Source organism: Physcomitrium patens, chromosome 8 (genome assembly GCF_059467195.1).
Source record: "Physcomitrium patens ecotype Gransden chromosome 8, ASM5946719v1, whole genome shotgun sequence".
Taxonomy (NCBI): Eukaryota; Viridiplantae; Streptophyta; class Bryopsida; order Funariales; family Funariaceae; genus Physcomitrium; species Physcomitrium patens.
In genome coordinates, this window is record NC_143417.1 from 1,592,053 (window position 1) to 1,608,517 (window position 16,465).

General features: G+C 36.7%; 2 protein-coding genes across 3 annotated transcripts; both read right to left on the minus strand.

Moving 5' to 3' along the window:
• Positions 1-2,226: 2,226 nt before the first annotated feature.
• On the minus strand, positions 2,227-7,256 carry LOC149988418 (U-box domain-containing protein 26-like). The gene is made up of 2 exons (XM_090252304.1): positions 5,952-7,256; positions 2,227-5,773 (listed from the first exon to the last, which is right to left on the minus strand). Exon 1 carries the CDS (start codon positions 6,645-6,647, stop codon positions 6,384-6,386), a length of 264 nt encoding a protein of 87 aa, XP_090108430.1. The 5' UTR covers positions 6,648-7,256; the 3' UTR covers positions 2,227-5,773; positions 5,952-6,383.
• A 2,352-nt stretch (positions 7,257-9,608) lies between these two features.
• Positions 9,609-15,577, minus strand: LOC112285912 (protein decapping 5). 2 transcript variants are annotated; one of them, XM_024527291.3, is made up of 10 exons: positions 15,177-15,577; positions 13,691-13,791; positions 13,456-13,542; positions 12,668-13,192; positions 12,015-12,545; positions 11,651-11,695; positions 11,392-11,469; positions 10,978-11,160; positions 10,690-10,794; positions 9,609-10,374 (listed from the first exon to the last, which is right to left on the minus strand). In XM_024527291.3, exons 1-10 carry the CDS (start codon positions 15,313-15,315, stop codon positions 10,216-10,218), a joined length of 1,953 nt encoding a protein of 650 aa, XP_024383059.1. In that variant the 5' UTR covers positions 15,316-15,577; the 3' UTR covers positions 9,609-10,215. The 2 variants fall into 2 exon arrangements, with proteins under 2 accessions (XP_024383059.1, XP_024383058.1); XM_024527290.3 differs by having other exon boundaries at positions 11,651-11,698; positions 15,177-15,532.
• Positions 15,578-16,465: the final 888 nt, after the last annotated feature.

The window sequence follows — 16,465 nt, forward strand, 5'->3', positions numbered from 1 at the left end:
CAACTTGACATTGTCTCAAGTCCTTACAAAAGTACTTTTTACAATTAATCAACTACTTAGATACCATATTGATGATATCTTGGATGATAATTAAATTTTTTTAGTTTTCATTAAGGCTAATGAATCTTTTCTTACCCTCGTTAATAAGTTGGAGGTACCTTATGGCACATTTCCTATATTTATAATATTTCTAGCATCATATCAATTTTGAGCACATGGACCTAACATAGTTTGGAATATCTATTTATAAACCTATGAACCTAATGCCAATAAAATAGAGCATACCATGGACGTTTTAACTGGTACCTCAATTACTTATGATCTTACTAAAAGAAAACGTTTTTTTTTTCTAAACCAAGATATGGACTTCAACACTTGAATATGAATTTTTGGCATATGTTTTAGTGCTCAAAAGTATTTTCATGACCATGTTAGTATTCTAGGACCAAACAACAATGTTCAAGGGGCAATTAATGCTAAACTTATTAAGATTGAGGAATCTGAGTCATTTATACTGTCATAGAGTTTAATTGTTAATCTATTGAAGAAGGAGACTACAAAGTTTAATAGTTGGCTATTGGAATTAAGGCTGTATCTTATTAATGCCAAAGCACAAAAGATACAAGCTTTTATCTACTTGTATGACAATTGTTTTGCCTTTAATCTTGAAGATCTTCAAGGTTATAAATGCAAACTTATTTACATCCAATTGAAAAATGATCATCCAATCTTTTAATGATCTTATAGATTTAGTGCCTCAAAAAAAGATGGTGACTAAGTTCATTGCCAGAGTTATTGGTTGTAGGCTTGATTAAACTTTCTAATCGTGAGTATGCTTGTATTACAATCATACCTTTAATAAAAGATGTTTCTGGCAATTAAACAAAGAAGCAGATGTATAGAGACTACCATTCAATTAATTGCAAAACCAAGTCTGATTGATATCCAATACCAATGCCAAAAGAATTATTTGATGCAGTATGATTCTTTTAAGTATTCAACACTTTGGATTTAAGATTTGGTTTTTATAAATTACTATTACTTGTTGAAGATTGATGTCATCTTATAACACAACTATATAATAAAAATATAATTAAAAATAAATTTTTAATTAATATTTAATCATCTTGATTCAATAATAATTTAAGATATTTAAACATGGCTTTTATAAAATCTTCTTAGTTTATTTTCTTACCTTAATAGTTAGTAGATTAAGGATTGGTTAATAATTTTACCTTTTAGATTATAAAATTTCTTTTATTACCTTTGAAAGGCCATAAATTAATAAAAATAGAATACAAAAGATAAATAATTAATATAATTGATACTAAGATTAAGTTGATGGTAGAATTGGGCTAAAAAATCCCTAAGATAGGTTGGATTGATACTCAAAGTTGACTATTTGTAGGATAGGGTCAAAATGAGACCTTTAGCCATTAAAATAGTCACCTAGGACAAAATAGGGAGGCATTCAAAGATTAGTAATTAGTACTTGTGAGCTAGCTTTAATTTTATTCTATAAGTATAAGGCTTATTTTCATAGGATTTTGAATGACTTTGCAATAGTTATTTAAAATCAGGATTTGTATCATTGATTTAGAATTTATGCGATATAATTAGGGCTAGCACTCTTCACTAGTTCATGCAATTGGTCTCACATCTATCTTTCAAAATTTGATAGTACTTAGTTAATTGAGTATACTAAGTATATATAAAATTTTGTATTAATTTAATGGTGCAATTGAAAGATATCTAAATTTTGATACAAGAGGGTATTCGAAGTTGGTAGTTTGGAATTGAATAGGATTTCAATAATATCTAAAGTTCTACTAATTGAATCAATATAAAATTTGGCGTGGTCTTAGAAGACTTCAAGATCAAGCTACTTACTAATTCTGATTTGAAATTAATAGTTGAAGAAAAAAAATCACTATTGGAACATCTCCAATAACTTTCAAGTTGATAGCCAAGTAATATTAGTGCACTTTTTGGTCTTTTTCTCAAATTTTATAAGTTGAATTTAGCTAAATTTATCTAAACATATAAAAGACTTATAGTAGCATTTGTATGCAAAATTTTGTAGTGAGTGGATAGTTAAATTAGAAGTTATAGCTGACCAAAGCTTACGAATTAGAATTAGGATTTTTAAAGAAAAATCAAAATTATCTAATTATGAAAGTTATAAGGCAATTAGAATTTATGTATGGTTGAGATTACTAAAAATATTATTTTTGAGTACTTTATATAAACTTTAAGTACTTTTGAATTTAAATTAAAATTACATTCTTCTTATATAGATGAAACATATTAGGATTTTTTAGATATTTGTAAAACACAACTTCACCTTCCACAATGAGATACTTGATGCATTTTCAAATAAGACAACATGCATTATAACATTGGGTAAAGATATCATTTTAAATAATTAATCAAGATAATAAAGATCAAATCTATTATTAGAAGTTTTTTCTATTTTATCTTTAAAATATACCAGATGATTTTCAATGCATGATGGATTAAGTTTTATCAGGCTTGTCATTTGTTAGATATTACATTTATGATATTATCATTTTTAACAGCATCCTACAAGATCATGTGAGGCATTTAGAAGTAGTATTTGAGCAATTACAGTAATAAAAATTATACTTGGATCATAGATAGTGTAAATTCTTCTATAAGAAGTTACCATACTTTGATCATATGATTATTCTAGGAGGTCTTGGAGTACAAGAAGCAAAGGTAGATGCTTTGCAAAAAATTCTAACACAAAAAGATGTTTCACTATTTTGGACTTTTTTAGAAGGGACAAACTATTACTAAAGATTTGTTAAAAACTTTAGCATCATTGCAAAGCCTTTAACGATTTTCATGGATAAAGATCAACCATGGACTTGGAGTCATGAGTAACAATATGCATTCAACAAATTGAAATAAAAGTTGGGCTCAATTCGAATGCTTTGATGTTTAGATGCTAATAGATCTTTTCAATTACATATAGATTAAAGTGCAATAGGATTGGGAGTAGTCTTGATACAAAAAGATGATATAAGATAAGAATATGTTATTGCATTTGTATTTAGAAGTAATAACAATGTAGAGTCAAATTACTTATCTTATGAAGGAGAAGCTTTGGATCTTTTTTCACTTTTGACCTTATTTGTATCATCAACATTTCATATTAATAATTGACTATCAACCTTTGAAGTGGCTTGAATCAATCAGAGAAGCTTACCAGTAAGCTTGGAAGATGGGCTTTGTTGCTTCAAAAATACAACTTTGACATTATGTATTAGGCAAGCATTACCAATTTGGATACTAATGGACTTTTTTATAATCCATATTCTTCAAAAGAAGACTTAAGTGAAGCTCAATGGCATAGAAATTTTGATGGAAAGGTAGTTCTTAGATAGCATGCAACCACATACTTGACTTTAATGTCAAGTTCTGCAACCATGGTTCTTTATTAGAATTTAGATGAGAAATTTGACAAGAATCAAGTAATTAGTAATAAGTACGAAGATCTTGCAATCTTATATAAGTTTCAATATAGAACATTTCTTTTATATATCTCTAACATAGAAAGAGATAAGATAAATTATTAAATAATAAGATTTTATTAAGAGATCAATTTTTTATTTTATATAAGGCTTAATGGAGCTAGGCACATAGTTCTAAGGCCAAATCAAAGAACCTCCTTAATACAACAAGTACATGAAGAATTTGGATATTTTAGAGTGCACAAGATACATTCTATGTTACATAATCAATATTAATAGAGTAGTATATATCAATAAGCAGCTATATATGTTTCTCAATGTGAAGTATGTGATTGAATTAGATCAAGCTTTAACACCTTATTACCTCAATTGAAGCCCTTATCTATCATGAGTTTGTATTATTGTTGATCTTTAGACTTTGCTAGATTACTTGTTGTTATCTCACGTGGAGCTAAATATGTATTCATGATGGTAGAGCATTTTAACAAGTGGATTGAATTTTTAGCTTTATTACAAAAATCTTCAAAATTTGCAGCTATAGTTTTTTTTGATTGAATATTGGCACGTTTTGGAGCACTTACTAAAGTCTTAATAGATCAAGGAAGAGAATTTCTCAGAAGTTTTGAAGCTTTATATAGTAAAACTTTAATAGATCATTGTACCATGTCTAGAAATCATCTTAAGATAGATGGCCTAGCTGAGCGGGTTGTTAAAATTATCAAATATAGATTGCAAAAGTCTTAATAGGCAACCATCATGATTAAGACTTGATGTTGCTATAGATTGCAATCCTAAAACCCTAAAACCATCTAATTATAATAAAAATTTAAAATTATTATAAAATTCTTCTTTGATACATCACTTTGTATGCTTTAGTTAACACCAACATTCATTATTATGTTACATTTTAAACTAATAAATTATATAAATTCAATGATACACCTTAATTTGATAGATATTCAATGTATGTTATAAATTAGTATTTTGTGAATTTTTTAATCATACAATACTTATATAAATGACATGGAGTTATAAAAACTTGTTAATAATATTTTGAAATTTAAACTAAAGATAGATACATTTTGAAATAAAATAAAATAAAACAACCATTGGTAAGAACAAAGACACTGGTATCATGTTAAGAGAAAATCAAAAATTAAATTTTGATATGGCAAATAAAAACTTTATCCTTACTTTTACACATACTGTATAAGAAAAAATTATTGTACAAGCGTTTTAAGAACAAAAACATTTGTAGAACCAGTTTATAAGTTTTAGATCTTCTTATAGGAGTTTTATAGATCTAAACATCATTTTTTTAGAAGTTTTAATAGCCAAAAGGTGCATCCAAAAATATATGTAGATTTGAAGAAGGTTTCAAAGCTTCTACAATGTTTCACAAAAGAGATAATATAAAAATGAAACAATACTACTTACCTCTATTTACGTGACTATGTATAGAATTTACTGTTATAAGAAAATATACCCATTAGGTGGTTGTAACTCTTTTATAAAAAAATATATATTATCACATGTGTATTTATATTTGGAATAATCCACAACTGCATGCTTAATTTATCAAAAGTTTAGCACAAATATTTGAATGTCACACAATTTAGGCTTTTATTTGTTGAGGTAATTTCAATTTTTTTAAGATTATATTTCCTTTCAAGCCAAAGATATTTGTACAAGATACTTTTTTGATCTTAAAGTTTTTTTTTTTTTTTTTTTTTTTTTTTCCCAGTAGAATGGCCTTCTATGACCATTTTGAAAATACTAACAAAGCATTAGTCTACGAGGATCTGTTGTCAACAAATGATGTGTATATATATATATATATACATATTTACATGTTGGTTCTAATTTTGTAAAATATTTTATAGCATATGGTCTAATCATACTACATATCATATTTTTTAATCAACACAACAGTTCTACTTTCATCCACAGTTATCACTCAGTTGGGCATAGTCGTAGTCTTGCCTTACAACTGCTCATTTGTAATCTCAATAAGGGGACAAGTCTGTACACTTTAATCTAACTACAAGGAAACCACCGTGAAAACATCTGAAATGGAGGCTCATAAACAAGCAAACAAATAAAATTGCTTCAAGTTCTCCGATTGTGTGTTTGTTTTCAGGGGCAGGAATGATCCACTTTAGGAATTCGACTAGATTACATGTATTCCTCAAAGATTCTGCTCCTGATCAATCCGCAGATGCGCACAGTTGCTGGGCTTAATATCCACAAGCTAAACCGGTGCATAGTTGATTAACCTAATGCATACAAGCCAAACTAGTGATTCAATTCACATGTGACCCAACCAAAATCGTGAGCAATAGAAAATTTTAAAAAAAAAACCAAAACTACAGGCACCGAACAACAATCTTCGCACCAAACGTCGAGTAAAAAGTCTGAAGATCGACTACGCTACACATGGATCAATACCAGTACCTCACAAGAATCAACATCAACCTGCACATTCGCATGCCCTTGTGAGTGCTCATCGAGCTAATTTCTGGGTTGTAGCGGTAAATCCACAACGCAACCGTAGCAGGTTGCTACATTGCAACCTGATCCATTCTCATCGATCAGATGCATCACAACTCGCCGTGGAGTTGCAGTCGCCTACGACCAGCCACCGGCTGAATTGCGACACCAGATTGCACCACTAGCCGAGCGGACTGCGTACCGGAGACCCCGTTTAGTAGCTTCAGCGTTTCTCCGCTGCTTTCCTACCATCCCTGGTGTCGAGATTCATTCTTGTGCTAGCCAAAGCGTTGGCGAGCACGGGCACCGCCCCAGCCTCTTTAGGGCACTCCCTCTTGCGTCTACATCCTTCAGCTACTGTGAAGAGGTTCTTCAAGAACTCGCCATCGCAATGCTCTAAGTCGACAAACCGTGGAGCAGCGTTTTCGTTGTGTCTGGTTCCACTTGTGGTCTGAGGGTGGGGAGGCAATCGATTTCCGATGCCTTGTTCTCCGTGCACCAGTTCTGAATGACGCGGCTAAGAGTGCGATTAGGAATGAGGTCCTTGCTCTGGAGCACCTGATTCGATGTAGGGCACGTGTTATGGCCCGTTGCTAGCCATCTCTTGATACTCATCCAGTCGTGTGTCATGCCCGTGCTAAGAGTCACGGGGTCCGCCATGATTTCCAAGTGAATGGGGCATAGAAAAAACTCCGGGACCTCCACCGCTAGCTCCTGCTTGGGCTTCTGCTCCAGATGCACCTGCTGCGACGACCTTCGGTTACATGGTTTAAGCGCCGGATCACTGAATTACAAACTAAATCTTTCAACGATGAAAGCAACCCTCGTCTTTCGCCACTAGCCGCTATTGAGTCCCAATTAGTCAGTGGCACTGGCACGCAAACTGAAGCACTGATACGCTACAACTCGATTACCTAACGGCCTGCATCGGTTCCACTTGACAATAAACCTGATTAATCTTGTGTGATGAGTCCCTGAATACATGTGTTCCAACTAACAGCATTTAGTAGCGACAACAATAAATCACACTAGGGAACAACTTCAACTATGCTTCTGGTACACTGCCAAGCTGGAAGATTTGAGCACACTTCTGCTAGTGAACCTGAGCCCAGAAAGCAGGTGAGAGAATAGAGAAGATGACGTGAGTTTAGGGAATGGCCATCCAAGTATCGGGATGCAGTCAATCACATAGTTGTGATGAGTGCTAAAGATTCAACACAAGTTAAATGGTGAGCCAAGCTTCAGCGCCACTTGAGCTAGTACCATATTTTACTTGCATCAATGCGGGTTAGGGCTAAGGATCTCATTATCAGATCTTCTAGTGTAACCGCCACGAGCGCCAGAGCCCAACAGGACTTGGCTTCGGCGGTCCTCCAGAACATCCACCCATTCAGCCAAGTCCTCCAAGATCAATCAGATCTGGTAGGACCCCGGCTGTACAGCCATTCTTATCACACTCTTAATATCCTCCATTGTTCATCCGTTTTCAGAACTGGGAGCTGCACTGGAACTGCACTTGCTTTCTGATTGTAAGCATTGCCCTCAGAGTACTCTATCCAAGCGCTGGGGGATTGTTCACAGCGCCATCAATCGTCCAATTTTTCAGGATATTCGGTCTTTGGTTGACTTAAATAGTTTGAAGTTTGTAGAAGCACCTTTGGAGTATCCCACACATCATGTAGTGGCATCAATATCAGAATTCAGTATTCAAGCACTGATAAAGTTTCCCTGTGATCCTCATACGCCACATGTTGCCACTAGCAACACAACATGTGAGTACCTTACTTAGGTGCTTCGCAAAACCGTTTTCTTGACATCATAACACTGCAAGACCAACATGAAATTGCATTTGTGCTACAGAATGGCCCAAAATGTCTCTTCAGCCTTTATTGGGAGGAATATTTTGTCCTAGAAGTGGAATGGTTTCAACTGTTTGGTTTGGATCATAATTATCTAGAAGAGGTGCTTCGTCTTTCCGGCATAGGGTGCATTTGTAGCGTAGAGTGCATGAGTGATTGTATTGGAGTTAATGAATGTTTTGAAGTCTTTTTAGATTTGGCAAATTGATGAGTATCTGCTTCGAGTGGAGCCAAATGCAATGTGGCATAAGATTGATGTTAGTCTCTTCTTATTTGCTTTGCTATACCACAAATATTGAAATCAAACTAGATTTTAATTATTAATTGACTGTGTGTGTACACACGTATCTCTCTCTCTCTCTCCCTATATATATATATATATATATGTGTGTGTGTGTGTGTGTGTATAAAATTCCTTATTAAAATATTTAATAAATTTTGATGTCTTTTACTTTTTTGAAAGTGGAATTTGTTTAAAAAAAAAATTAAAACATTCTGCTTTATGGGTTATACAAGAATTTTTGCCAAAATTACATGCAATCTTGATTTACTAAATTGCGTTTCTATATTATATTAAATTTCAAAAGGTATTAAAAAAATTAAATTAAATTAAATTAAATATATATATAGTAATATGAAATGAGAAAATATCTTATTATTTCTTATTAGATTCAAAGGTCAAAAAGTATTAGATGTTAAATGGTGATATTTTAGTAGGTTCAGATTTGTAATTCAACTTAAATAAATTTAAAAAAATTGTTATAAAATCAAATTTTAAATAAATAATTTCACAAATGTTTTACATATTGCATATTTAATTGGTTGGCGCATATAATATAATCGCTCAAAATATTTTTTATATTAACAGAGTGATTTACATATTTATAGTACATATTCAAAAAATAATTCTAAAACTAATCATAACATTTTATAATTTGTGGGATTAAACACAAAAATGTGAAATTGTCAGTTTAAACAACACTTATTTCAAATTTCTACGTGTGATAAATTCGTTTTTTCGAAACATAATTTCTATTACTTTCAAATACTAAATTTATTTTTAGTTTCAAATAAGTACTTCAATCTTTATGTAATTCTATTCTACTTATTGAAAGAATGGCTTGATGCGCAATAATAGCACTCCATTGCAAAGCAATATCAATGCAGTATGAATTAGCACAGAAACCACCCACATAGAGTTTGTAGTAAGGACAACAGCTATGCCATATCATCTATGGAATAATGACAAGTGAGGAGTTGGTAATCAATCACAACAGCACACTATTAATTTAGTGTTAGTTTTACAAATAATGTGCACCACGCCATAGATTGAAAAACTAAACTGTGTCAACACATGCATTTCATGTGCTATTCCAAATCAAATAGCCTGATGAACATTTTATTGAACAAAACAATTCGATACTACTTTAAAGGAAGCAAATTGTAAAACCACTGAAGTGTACCCACAATCACAAGCAAACGAAAGATAGCCATTCCTGCATGAAAATGTATTGAACGGCTTGTGAATAGTCACTATGATCAGTCAGGTGGATGGGACATATTTATTTCACTTTCTAGGTTGGACGTACTTAAGCAAAGGTCAACAGTATTACACAACCAAGTCAGAACTTGGTACTGAATCTTCATTACAAGCAGTTATTCAATCTGTGTGCAGGTTTACAACTAAGAGTAGAAACGGCAAAATAAGCCACTCGGAAATTCTCGTAGAAAACATAAACCAATTCAAAAACAACCAAACAGAAACAACAAACAGCTCCAGTTTATTCCCACCAACAGATTTCTACCACCCTAACATTCAAAGAAATTTACACATGAAATGGTCAAGTCAACGCCTTGTGTTCATCTGAGCGGCATAGAATACGGAACCATCTACGACTATAAACATCATTGTAGCAATCTGTCTCCGAATTTGTAGCGAATTAAAACTCTCGCTCCAAATCATCTCTACAGAAACCCCCACAGCCTAGCTACCTATTCAGGTATCTGCAATTGCTGTTTTACCCTTCCATGGATCCAGACTTCCAATCTACTTCCATAACTAGGTTGGTTCCGTTCCGATGGATACTTGCTAATTGGTTCGATCAAACGCAGAGTGATGTGAAGAACGTGGTAATTACACCATCTAGAGACCAAATCTTCAATGAGGGCGCTCCACGATCATCGCATTCCACTGCTACCTTTTCTTCTGAAACAGCAAGCAAAAAGACAGACCCACAACGTTCTACATGCACAACCTCCAGACCTCACCAACCTAACAAGCCTCTTCAAGCATAGTAGCTATGCATCACATCCCCATGTCAAAGGCGACTGCCTCACAGTAGATTCCCACACCAAATGGGAATAGCTACTCATACATGGCCGGACGCGGAGCGGCCCATACCACGACCCCTGCCATAACTGCTACCTCTGCTTATCCCATAACTCCCACCGCCAAAGTATCCACCCCTGTGGCCTCCACGACGTCCGCCACGACCCCCGCGAGACCTCATTGGAAAGGCTCCAAATGTCTGAAGATCAAGGATTATCAGTCAGTCTCCCCGACATCCATGAAAGCATGGGATACAAGTACCCTGTACACAATTCTACCTATTCGACGGAAAATTTAACAAATCCCTTCAGCAACAATAGAAATTTCAGGTAATTGTCGCAGAAAGGAATGATTCCACATATCACGAATCCTCACAACACCATTTTGTCTATCGCCAACTCAACCATGATACCCTGATCGCCTGGAGCATATGTGCCTGTGAATTTATATGTTCGTAGCCTAAATAAGCTACACACTCGCCAGAAAGCAAAATCGTGATCTTAATGCAACTTACTTCAGTATCAATCTTGCGCTGCTCAGAGAACTTAGTGCGTTCACCGCGGCCTCCACTTGCATCGCAAGATAGAGAATCAAAGAAATCGTCCTTGTTATAAAGGGCCTATCACACAAACCACCAAGTCCTCAAGTCAGCCACATAAGAAACGCATCCACACTCTCATCGCAAGTAGAAGCTCATACGTAGCACTAAGACATCTTTCTCGCGTCTTCCCAGGCATATCTTCCAGTGGAAATTAAACAGCAGCCATATCCAAATCATTCTCTAATCAAAAATAACAACCACCTTCTTGGGTGCATCTGATTGTGTAGAATCGGCTACATCAACTTCGGCGTTTCCATCATCATATTCATATTCTTCTTCTTCATCCTTTCCCCCAAGGGTTCCCCAAACTTCGTCCTTGTTAAACTTCTCATTCATGGCTGTGAAGTCAAAATCTTCTGTGAATTGCTGTGTGGGATTCGCCAGCTGCTTATCACAATTGACAACCACATCAATCATTGACCACTCGTCTTGCTACGAAAGTATGAAACTTGAAAGTAGTACTATAATCGGAAACCAAACAACAAACCAGCGCACTACCACTGAAGCCATAACCACTGACAACCGACTTCCAAATTCCATAGATATAAATATTCCCTGTAAAACGAGAAGAGTACAAAGAGGGCTCTGAACCTAATGGAAATCACCAAAACCTACCCCAATGCCCCTTCCGCTGCCACTGCTTCGGCCTCTTCCCCGACGAGTGTAGTTGCCATTCCCCGTATAACCATTTACCTGCACATCTACCATTCATGTCAGCCCTTCTCGCCTAAATCATGAAAGAGGGCACAGGCGACCAAAACTGCAGTCCATCATTGTCCCTCGGCCAACAATTATTCACAAAAAGTCTATTTAGCAGCCTTTTTCAATAGTAGCAGAAGTATGCTTTAACTGTTACAAAAACACTGTACGGTACCTGCCAGCGACTCCTTTGGCCAACGGGTACGCCATGGTGTCCTCGCTGCTGAATGAAGAGAAATCAGATTTTAGAAAGATTTGTGTCGAAATGCTTCGAACCGCATCACAAGTGCGGAGAATACAATGAGGCCAATACCTAAGATTACAACTATACATTTATAACGTCGTAATATCTCCTCGAAAGAAATACATGTCACAATTCCAAAACGAACTTGGTTTACATGAACTTAACAAAATATAGGGCTCTCAAGATACTGTTTCAAATGCTGACTAAAGGAACCATAACTGAATTATTCTTCTCACAGCTTATGGAGAACAATGAATTACGTATTAAACCAGAAAAATATGGAGATGAAGAACACCTGTTGCTTCTGTTCTACTGAGGGCAACGGAAGTAGAGGCTGACTGAGTTGCTCCTGCGGAGGTGCAGCCTGCGAGCTGGTTTGCACCGAAGATGCTCTTTCAACATTTGCGGGTTCCGCTGGTTTGAGCTCCACATCTGGAACCAATTGGCTTTGTGGAACAGTTGTTCCACGCTTTGCAGCCGTCGCTACGATTCCCGAGGTCTGCGCCGCCTCGTTTTGGGGACTTATCAAAGACCCAGAAGAAACAGAGGGTGCACTTGATGTGCTCTGTGATCCTTGAGAAGAGCTCCCCACGGTCTGTGATGAAGAAATCTGTGGAGTCTGAGACAAATTTCCAACTATGCGGCGAGGATTTTTCGCAACTGGCGTGATCACTGCGCTTACGCCTTGCAAAGACAAAGGTAAACTGAAAGTAGCTGAAATAGGAACTTCTGAGGCAGAGGCGGAAGCCGGTGTCCCAGACGATAAAGCTGCCGGAGTGGTCGTCGTGCTCACCGAAGATACAGTAGGATTCACCGTGGTCGAAGACTGCAAGTACATCAGTGTCAGCTCTTGAAACACTAAACAGAGAACCATCTAACATCAAAACGCCATCAAATGCAGGAAAATTGCAAAACCTTAAATAGGCAGTGAAAGAGACGGGAACCTACCAAGGGTGCTACTGCAGCAGTTACAGCTTTAGATGGTGAAGGTTGTGGCTGCAATTGCGAAGAAAGAGTCACTTCGCCGCTAGAATCAGGCACCGTTGCCCCTCCTGAGGAATGTGGAACTCCCAGTGACGGCTGTGGTAAGGCTGATGCATGTTGACCCTGCTGAACCGGCTGCTGTCCGTGTTGTTGTGGTGACTGCTGCAGCAGGGGTTGACCCTGTGGTAGCGCTGCCAACGAAGTGGGAGGTATAGGCTGGTGCTGCATGTGTCCCGCCGGTGGTGGTCTATAGTAACCTTGCCAGTACATTGGCATCGCCAGACCCGACCCATTGGCACCAGGAGGAGGTGGAGGGCCCCACGACTGCAATCCTGCAGGAGGATATAGAGGAGGCACCGCCCTTGGGTACTGAGATGGCATCCGGATGTAAGGAGAAGGTGGGGCGCTTGGCTCTGAGGAAGATCCCGCTGCAGGATGTCCGCCATTGTACGACCCGAGGGAGGGCGGTGGAGGGTATTGTTGCTGTGACTGCTTAAGCAGATCAATTGACATAACACGGTTATTAGAGACGGAACCATCGCAAATCTTTCTCTCGGCAACCCAGCATTCCTAGAGCACAAATGGAGTATGAAGGAAATTTGGCGTATAAACTAGAAATCGTTTTTGTGACAGAAATTAGTAATTCCGAGAATCTGATACTAGAACTGAGAACACCAGATTCAGATACAAACGGTCGAGATAAAGAATAAAGCCCTGTAGTTCTGGATCATCCACAGATAGATCAACTGTACCTGAAGTGAAATGATTGCAGGATCTGCCGGTTGGGGTGGAGGAGGAGGTTGCAAGGGAGGAGGTGGAGATGACTTCACTTGTAAGTCCTGATAACATAATACGAGGCAAGATCAGTCCAAATAACATGGTTCTTGGGCATGAGTACACTGCTACTCAACACAATCCCGTAGAAGTAAGAATTCATCTAAGGCAGCTTATCTAGAGGTGTAAAATCCTTAGAACCCTAATTCTAACCTTGATATCCGATCCTCGGAAAATGATATAATCATAAACTTTGTCGCTAGCAGGGATCTGGGGGCCATCCTTCTTACGCCCCTCTGTTCCGAATGATCTCACTGCATAAAAAAATATAAACAAATCATTACACGTGACCAATTTATCCAAACCCAGCTCTCCGTCATGGAAACCCGGAGTACAGAGACAACCTTAAACTGAAAACAGTTAATGTGTAACATTGCAGACTGTGGTGCCTTCTTGCTTCTGTCTCTATTCCAAATTTTCTCAGGTAACGCAGAAAAATGTAAGGATCTTTCCTACAAGAAGTGCATAACTGATTCTCATATAATTAACACGCAAGATAGTAATCATAAGTTTAAGAACGATCAATGAATTGAACATGTCCATAAGTAAGTCCAAACTCATCCTCTACTTCAAGTCACATGACGGAATCCAACCATCAACTTTCAGTACAAGATTGATACACGAGACGATGAAAGTTCTGACAGAGTATATATCACAAGCCCAAATGTACAATACAGAAGAGCTGTGAGGCGACCTTGGTAACAAAATAAACGTGGTCGAATCTCACTCAACTCCCTCTGATTATCCTTATTACATCTAGCAGAGATTCTACTAGTTGCATTAGACGTGAATGATATATTCCGTAGCCCAATCCCGGGTAATTCACTCTTGATCCGACAGAGCTCTAGTCCACTGAGCTGTTAACAGAACGCGAGAACAGGTGCACTTCCCAAAGACCCTACCACCCCACTGGGAACTTCTACCAGGTTTTATATTCAATTCGATAGCCCTTCCGTAACTTAAAAATTAAGTTAAATCGACGATTTCCTCCAAGTCTTAGTATCCTGGATATTATTTTTCGAGAGGTATCATTCACCCTTCTCCATTGCCCAGATGTACGTGTTTCAAGAAAATCACAAACCTAAGGTCCCATGCTATTTGAAGCTAAACGATGACAACGACTAACGATGCCATAACATGCGACGATAAATTAGACTCGACTTTCAGATGCAGTTTCATCTTTCCACTCAATTAGGTGAAATACTTTTTCATAGAGAAGCGACTTCGCCCGTGCTTCATAGTAAGGGCATGCTGAAGTTCAGGAATAAAATGCTATATGCTCTGATGTCCAGCACTAACGCGTATAAGGAAAAAGAAAATGCACTACCAAACAATCGACAAATAATCTAGCCAGCACATTGTCAGAATCGCCTCAAAAACCTAACCCTACGTGCTCTACATGACCTTCAAGTCAGCCCTGTAACACGCACATCGAGACATAACACGCGAACGAAGTTATACACCAAAAGGCCACCACCTCTATCAAATCTCACCTCGAGAAAACCGACATCACACCATACACTTCCTTCAACACAAGATAAATCCTAAAATCGTCGCAACAACAAATCAACACCCTTCTCCACCTACCTAACAACAACAACAACAACAGCAAAGAAAAGTGAGGAGCCCCAAACCACACCGTTTTGCAGCGCTATGTTGGAATTCTCAGTGTCCACAGTATACAGAATCCCCTCGTACCGGATCTCACTCTTCGAAGTGAGACTAATAAGACTACCGATGTAGGAATCGGCCGTGTTCGGCCCTCGCCCTCGCCCCATTGCGACTTTCTCCAAAACGGGACTTCAACTCTTTCCGTCCCTCACTAATGTTTCCGTCCTCGTCTACAGCTCTTCTCCTCACATACACAACACATCAAATGCATCAAATGCGCCTGAAAACAATCGATACGCTGGCCCTAACATGGCTCTGATGATGCATCGACAACGCGCTTCTTCCACCTCGAGCTCTCGAGACCATGGACATCGAGCAGTGCCCCTCAAAGCACCCATGGAGGACGGAGACGAAGGCTCTCGTGTCCTATACCCAATCCCCAATCTGCTTGATTTCCAACCTCAATTATCTAGCATAATCTACCCAATTTCTTAGAAATTAGCTCATTGTCACGGTTTTAGGTCTTGAACTAAACACCGCATTATTTTCAATTTGATGCGCATCTACGTCTTTGGAATTTAGGTCTACAGAATTGTGATACCTGCAAGAAGTCTAGGGTTTTGTGAAACCGTGACAAAATTTAGTGCTTTCTCGTTGTTTCGGTGGTCCGGGAGGATGAATGAAGTACGCTCGTGATTGGTTTTCTGGACTGGTTCTGAACAATTCTGCATCCCTATCCTCACAGCTCTTGTTCATTACATTCTTGGAATTAGTTTTGTATTTGAACCTTTGGATGAATTATTTATAAAAATATTTAAATTTATAATTTATAAATATTTATAAATATTTTTTTTGTATTGCAATAAAATGTGTTAGTTGAATGGATGTGATTAGAATGGTGATTTTGTATGTCTTATTTTACTTTAAAGGTAGAAAAATGATAAATTAATTTAATTATAAAGTATTTGTGTTGCATTAAATATAACACAATAAAAGTGGCTGTACATAAAAATAAAAATAAAAGTGCTTGTGTTTCATATACACCTTCTTGAAATGTTTGATGAAATGTTTTTTAAATAAGAAGGTAATCTAAATATTTCACTAAAAGGTAGTTTTGTGAATTTCAACCAATAATTTTTTGGAAAAAATATACTCTATTATTTATAGTTATTTTTAATTTATCCACATTTATTATTCGAAAAAAAAACATGTATTGATCAATTATAATTATTCTTATAAAATTAATTGTTTTTTAATATATAAAAAATATTAAGTTAATGTCATCACGTGTGTTTTATATATATATTTTATATATAT